Source organism: Vombatus ursinus, unplaced genomic scaffold (assembly GCF_900497805.2).
Source record: "Vombatus ursinus unplaced genomic scaffold, bare-nosed wombat genome assembly UNPS02014801.1, whole genome shotgun sequence".
Classification (NCBI taxonomy): domain Eukaryota; kingdom Metazoa; phylum Chordata; class Mammalia; order Diprotodontia; family Vombatidae; genus Vombatus; species Vombatus ursinus.
In genome coordinates this window covers 15,414,240-15,420,982 of record NW_020954579.1, presented here as the reverse complement: position 1 = coordinate 15,420,982, position 6,743 = coordinate 15,414,240, and the positions used below count along the sequence as shown (strand labels likewise).

The following is a 6,743-nucleotide window of genomic DNA, read 5'->3' as shown; positions in this document are numbered from 1 at the left end:
AGGTTGAACTGGACTGGATTGGTTAAATTGGATTTTCCGATAGGATGCAGGGGTGGGGGGGGGGGGCAGGTAGAGTGAAAGATCGCGAGAGTTCGCAAATCGGCTCAGGCAAGCCGCCGGGCAGCCTTGCCCGGCTTGGAGGGGTCCTGGAGCCAGCCAAGATGGCGGCCCCCGTGGTGAACTCGGTGCAATGCCTCTGGAGCCTGGGGCCCGGAGTACGGAGGACCCTCCGGGCTCTGCCGGGGTGAGAGGACCTGCGTTGGGGGAGGTGGGGTGGGGGGTGAGCGGACCTTCTCTCCGTGCCTGGCGGCGGCGCTGAGCAGGCGGTCCCTCGGGGCCCTGCCCCGGGCTGGGGGGAAGGGGGAGGCGTGGATCTTCCCATCTCCGGCCCAGCCCGGTTTGGTGTGGCCCAGCCCGGGGGCAGACAGGTAGGGCCCCGGCTTCACCCGGGGGCGAGAGCGGACAGGGACTTTGGGGATCACACAGACCCTTTACAAGTAAGGAAACTGAGAGGGAGGTGACTTGTCCAAGGTCACACTGCTGCCTCGGAGCTGTGGAGGGGGTTCCACGAGGTAATGTTTGTAAAGCGTGCACAGTGCCCCGCACGGTGTAGGCGCTGCATAAATGCGAGGAAGGTGGACACTTTTCTGTTTACTCCTGTACGCTGCGCTTGGCGTAATGCCTGGCACGTGGCAGGCACTATATAAATGCTAGCTCTCGTTATTATTAGGAAAGTGAAAACTTTTCTGTTTACTCCTGGAAACTGGGCTTAGCATGGTGCCAGGCACGTAAGAGGTGTTTAGCAAATAGGTGCTACATAAAATGCTTGTTTCTTTCCTCGTAGCAGCGGTGACAACTAGCTTTTATATTGTATCTCAAGGTTTGCAAAGAGTTTTACATATGTTTTTTCTTTTGATCCTCACAACCCCGGAATGGAGATGTTTTATTATTCTCATTTTGCAGTGGAGGAAACCGAGTCAAACAAGTTTAGTGACTTACCTAGAGTCACAGCTAGTAAGTTAGTGCCTGAGACTGGAGTTAAATTCAAGTTTTCAGGAGTCCAGGGCCAGAGCTTTATTTTCAAGCACACAGGTCACCTCCCACCCCTCAGTTTTCTTATCTGCAAAACAGTGAGGTTGACACTGTGGCCTCAACTACCAGCTTGATTAAAGAATGTATTACTACAGGCCTTTATTGGAGCTGTGTGACCTCAGGACCACACAGATCTAAGGCACCTCTAATGTTTCTTTGATTGGCCAGGAACCCTCCCCCACATATGACCCTGGGGGTGGGCATGGCATGTCATAGAATCATAAATTGAGAATTTAAGGGACCTTAGAGGTCATCTCAGTGCTTGGTACATAGAAAGCATTTAAATGCTTATTTACTGGTTAGCCAGTATAATCCACCGTCCTCACTTTACGGATGAGCACACTGAGGCCCTGGGAGGTTAAATAACTTGCTCAGGGATACACAGAGGGGCAGCAGATGCAGGATTTGAACCCAGATTTGGTTACTGATCTTGTTTGTGTTCTGGGGGTAGGAAAAGTAGCCTGTGTTCCTAGAAAGGATTGATGTCTCTCATTACTTGGGAATTACTTAATTGATTTTAGTGAGGTGGCCTCACCGTGAGGCTGCAAAGCCAGAATTCCTTCTGCTTAAATTCAGGTGGGCAAGTTGGCCTCATATCTGGTCTCCTGGAACTTTTGAAGGCAAGTTAAATAAAAAAGCCAAGCTAAATTGGAGTCAGGGAACCTGGGCTTACAGCTCAGACTGCCCCATCCTCCTCTGTGTCTGACCTTGGGCAAGTTACTCCCCTTCTCTGGTCCTCACCTATAAAATGAGGGATTTGGACTCAATGAAAGTTAGTCATTTCTAAACCCTTCTGATGTTATGACTTCTTATCCCCAATCTTCCCCCTCCAGACTGACACAGGTGAGATGGAGCCGCTATGATGCTAACTACAAAGAACCCCAACTTGATAAAGACTACTACCATCAGCCCTTGGAGGAGTTAACTGAAGAGGAGAAGTTTGATCGGGATCTCAGAACCATGCAGATCTTCAAAGCTGCCCCACCATCAAAGACAAGCTCTTTGTTTGAGGACCCAGTGATCAGGTTAGATCCACATGATACTTTCTTCTGTCTAGGGGCAGTGACCATCTTAAAGAAGGTCTAAAGTAAGGAGTCCACTGTATAGTCTTAGAGGCCTGAACATTTTGCTTTTCTTCTTGAAGTAAATTCACCAACATGATGATGAAAGGAGGGAACAAAATACTGGCCAGATCTCTGATGAATGAGGTAAGGGCGACATTCCCTATCCCTGCATCTCCTCCTTTGTACCTATTTTCCCGACTCCCTTAGCTTGGCACCAGAGGAGACTAATTAGTGCACTGGGCACCAGGGGAGGGAGTGGGGACGAGTCAGGGGTCTTGTCAGCAGCAACCAGGGCTGTTACCAGAATAGAATGAACTGAGTGTTCCAATCCAGAGGATTTTTTTTTTTTTTCGTGAGGCAATTGGAGTTGTGACTTGCCCAGAGTCTCACAGCTAGTGAGTGTTATGTGTCTGATGCTGGATTTGAACTCAGGTCCTCCTGACTCCAAGGCCCGTGCTCTATCCACTGTGACACCTAGTTGCCCCCCAGAGGATTTTTAGAAAAGGATTTTAAATCGACACTTCTCCAAGAGAGGAGAGCAATCTCTGTAGAGAAGAAGGGGAGGCCATGATGAGGTAGGGAAGGCCCAAGTTGATGGGGAATTTTCAGCTAAGCTAGGCTAATTAACCCTTCAGGGCATTTCTAAAGGTTTCTCTCCTTGTATTTCCATTTCAGACTCTGGAAACCCTCAAGAGAAAGCAATTTAAAAAATACCATGAAGCCAAACCTGAGGATCGGGAGGCCATTGAATGCAACCCCTACACCATCTTCCACCAGGCTCTACAGAACTGTCAGCCTGTCCTCGGCCTGGTCAGCATCCTTAAAGGTGGCCGATTCTATCAGGTGAGTAGGACAGAGTTGGGTGGCCTTGTGGGTGCCTCTGGTCTTCCATAATCGGAAGTTCTTTGAGGGCAGCCATTATCAATGGTTCATACCATTTTGTGTGTCCATATACTGAATACTGAGATGAAGGTAGATATCAAATATAGATCTAGGTTGGTTTTTTTTTTCTCCCAAAAAGCTTTTGGTCTAAAACGAGACTGATTGTTTACATTACCCCAGAAGGTTGGGAGGGGACAGTTTTGATGCTGCTGTTGCTGTTCTCCGTATTTCACCTTTGTATGGTTTGTTCAGACTTGCCTGTTTATGGGGGTTTCTTGTACACAGCACTGTCTTCCCTTTGTGTTTTTGCACAAGTGGTCTGCATACCTGCGACGCTCTTCCCCCCTCATCTCTGCTCTTTAGGATCTATAGCCCCTTCCAAGCTCAGCTCAAGAGCCATGTCCCAGGGAGCCCCCTCCCCCAACTTAGTTTGTGTTGGTTTGTATTTCCTTATGTGACAGGTGTATAGATTATTGCCACCCATAGCATGCTAGCTCCTTGAGGGTAGGGACTATCCTTTTCCCCAACACCTAGCACTGTACTTGGTATATAAAAGGCACTTAATAGTTGCTTATTGAGTGAATCATAAACATTACATTTTTGTTGCTTTGGCTTCTCTTGGATCAGGCATCCCTCAGGGACTCTGCCTGTGGCAGGCCCAGCTCCTGCTGCAGCATCTTGCTTAGCTTCTCTCATCTCTCACCACTCCCTTCCACTCCTCAAAATAGGTCCCAGCCCCTCTGACTGACAGGCGCCGGCGCTTCTTGGCCATGAAATGGATGATTCAAGAATGCCGGGAGAAGAAGCCCCGGCGAATGCTGATGCCAGAAAAACTGTCTCATGAGTTACTAGAGGCCTTTCACAACCAAGGCCCTGTGATCAAGAAGAAGCATGAGCTGCACAAGATGGCAGAGGCTAACCGAGCCTTTGCCCACTACCGATGGTGGTAGAGGGCGGGAAGGCTTGAGCCTCAAGGTGAGAATCTGGTACCATTGCTCAGCTTCTTGCCCTTCTGCTGCTGCTGGCAAGGTCAGCCTGAGCACAGGAAGGTCATTTAGTTTTTACCATTGGGGAGGGGGCACCACCAACAGTGTTGGTTTCAAGTTGAGGAATGGTTAGAGCTTAGAATGCAACATCTTCAAGCTTCCTCTCTGGTAGGCTTGCCACTCACAGCTGTTCTTAACCAGTATTGTAGTAAAGCTTCCACTTAGTACTGGGAGGCATGTGAGTAGCAAATTACTCAAGCTGTGCCATCCTTTTGAGCTCCCTCCCCTTCTCCTCTACCTGCCACCCCCAAAAAACAACACAGGCTTGGGCTCCACAGATGAGCTCAGCAAAGCCATTTCCTTTGCCTCAATTCTAGCTGAGCCTTTGGCTTTTGAAAAAAGAAGCATCATTCACTTTAGAAAAGGTTTACTAGAAAAGTCCTATACTGGTTCATAATAAATTACTTATATATATGTGTATATATAAATTTTTAAATCCCACACTGAACCAGTGTTTTGGTCAGCAGCTCATTAAAACTTGTCTGGATAAAATACCCTTGTTTCCCAAGTCATTTTTGTACAAAAATTATAAAAAAAAACCAAAACAATAAACCCGGTTTCTAGCACTACTTGTGCTCTGGTGCCTCGGCCTCTTTACCTGGCTTTGGAAGCCTCCCTTTCATGCAGGTAGTTCAGAGACTTGGCCCCAGTTCTTAAATGCTCCCTTCCATGCTTTGCCCCCTGAAGATTTCAAAGCATCCTAACCGCTGATTTCCCATTTTACAAATCAGAAAACTGAGGTCTCAAGGGAGAAGATGTACTGATGGTTGCACAGTGCAAGGATGGTAGAGTTGTCCTTCACTACCAAGTTCCCCAGTAGGGGTGGGGATGTCCAATCACTTAGTTGAGGAGGTAGGGTGTTAGTGCATTGGGCTTGGAATCAGGAAGACCTGGGTTTGAATACCGTTTCAGACATTCAGATTATCTGTGTGAACCATCAGTAAATCATTTAACTTCTCTGGGCCTCAGTTTTCTTATCTGTAAAATGAGGGGGGTGAGGTCATTGTTTTCTGAGGTTCCTTCTAGCTCTTCATGTATGTTTCTCTGCAGTTGAAGTACAGTAGAGGAGGCCAGGAAGCCTGTGTGCTGCCTTGCCCTCACCCCTCTGCGTAAGTTAGAAGTGCTTGACAGGAAGAAAGTGGCTGAGGGCGGCACTGCTGTAAGCCCAAAGCTTGGAGCTGGGGAGAACCCCTAGTAGTAAACAAGTCAGAAGAGAGAAAACCCTGGGGACACGAGTTCAGATATGTGAGCCTGTGCGTGGGGCACCGTCTTGGCGAGAGTGACGTGTATAGACAGAAGCCTTCTGGAAGGTGCTGGTGAGTGGGCCCTGAGGCTGGGCCAGCCTAGTCAGAAACCTCGCTGTAATAATATTTCTGGGCAGCAGGTGTGGTCCTCCAGCCAGCAGCCCGGAACTCAATCAGCTCCAGCAGCAGGAGCTGGGACAGGGAGCTGAGCCCACCTTGGAGCAGGAAGCCATCACGCAGCAGACCAAACAGCTCATCCATCCTCTGCCCATTCATTTTCTCCAGTTGCTCTCCAATTCGGTGGAGTTGTAACACCAGGCAGTCCACCTGAAGGAGTTGGGGAGGGATTCCCGATCTCTCATGTCCCAATCCCCCTTCTCCCTCCCTCTCCGCCTAGTACTAATGTCATTTCTGGGACCCTGTGATCCCTCATCTCATTATGCTCCCCGGCCAGGGCTCTTCACCTTCTTGTAAGACTCCCAAGCTGGGTTACCCAACCCTCCTCCTCCCACTCCATTTGGTGGCTTTCTGCCCTTTGGTGGGTTGTGACCATGGTAACACCCTTTTAGCCGAGCTTTTAGACTTCTGCCCCAGGGAACAGAATGCAAAGCCCCTGGCAGCAAAGCCTTAGCTTCCTGAGAGGAGCCAAATGTTCTTCCTGCTCTCTTAGCAGCTCTGGCATTGACTGCTTCCTTTCCCCCTCACCTCCTCCTCCTTGTGCAGGCTGTCAGGCTGTGCCAGTCGAAAAAGGCAGTCATAGACAGGGTTGACCAGTGCCATCATAGGCATGTTGTTCACCTGATGGAGGAGGGACCCAAAGCACTGGAGTTAATAGGGAGGAGAGAAGGTCCTGTTCCCCACATCCACTAGGAACACTCCTAAGCCAGAAGGACATAGACAGAGACTGGCATGAGGTAGATTTGGCAGAGGCTCACAAGACCACAGGGAAGTTTTAGAAAAAGAAACCTTGGTGCCACAAACACAGCTGCATAACCTCGGTAAGGAATGAAGCCTCCGCCTCTAGCCTTGTTAGCATTATCAACCCTTTACTGGGGTGAGGCAGTGGCTTGGCTTGGGTGGTGGGGGGCCACAGGGACACAGGAAGGGGGTGGTTCTCACTGGCCTCACCCTCAGGTAGTCAAAGATGTTGCAGATGAAGGTGACGTAGCAGACCCAGCCCTGCAGGGATCGGGCTCGGAGCTGCTCCCGGGCCTGGTACTCCTGCTGCAGCCGATTGAGGAGGCCCCGACGGAAGACACTCTGGCTGGCTTGCTTGCTCTCTGCCTGTGGCCCAGGGAAGGGGTGGGGGGTGAGCCCAGACGTACATGGAGGCTTCTTCCAGGATGTCTTCGGCTGAAAGCCTCCCTTCCCTGCTTTTCCATCTGCCCCTACCCTGACCCTTGGGCTGGAGGCTA

General features: G+C 49.9%; 2 protein-coding genes across 2 annotated transcripts in view; one reads left to right on the top strand and one right to left on the bottom strand.

Moving 5' to 3' along the window:
* The first annotated feature begins 138 nt into the window (after window positions 1-138).
* Window positions 139-4,578, top strand: MRPS7 (mitochondrial ribosomal protein S7). The gene is made up of 5 exons (XM_027872659.1): window positions 139-244; window positions 1,926-2,117; window positions 2,237-2,300; window positions 2,832-2,999; window positions 3,767-4,578. The coding sequence occupies exons 1-5, from the start codon at window positions 162-164 to the stop codon at window positions 3,986-3,988; spliced, it is 729 nt and encodes a 242-aa protein (XP_027728460.1). The 5' UTR covers window positions 139-161; the 3' UTR covers window positions 3,989-4,578.
* Window positions 4,435-6,743, bottom strand: part of MIF4GD (MIF4G domain containing) — a 4,363-nt gene continuing 2,054 nt past the window's right edge. Inside the window, exons 3-5 of the mRNA XM_027872661.1 lie at window positions 6,457-6,612; window positions 6,034-6,126; window positions 4,435-5,655 (exon numbers count right to left, since the gene is read on the bottom strand). Of these exons, the coding sequence (XP_027728462.1) occupies window positions 5,428-5,655; window positions 6,034-6,126; window positions 6,457-6,612 (477 nt within the window). The 3' untranslated portion in view covers window positions 4,435-5,427. The remainder of the gene's footprint in view (window positions 5,656-6,033; window positions 6,127-6,456; window positions 6,613-6,743) is intronic.

Coding starts and splice junctions, on each gene's coding strand:
- MRPS7 (XM_027872659.1), top strand. CDS start 162: ATGGCGGCCCCCGTGGTGAACTCGGTGCAATGCCTCTGGAGCCTGGGG. Junction 245..1,925: donor ACCCTCCGGGCTCTGCCGGG/GTGAGAGGACCT, acceptor TTCCCCCTCCAG/ACTGACACAGGTGAGATGGA. Junction 3,000..3,766: donor AAGGTGGCCGATTCTATCAG/GTGAGTAGGACA, acceptor TCCTCAAAATAG/GTCCCAGCCCCTCTGACTGA.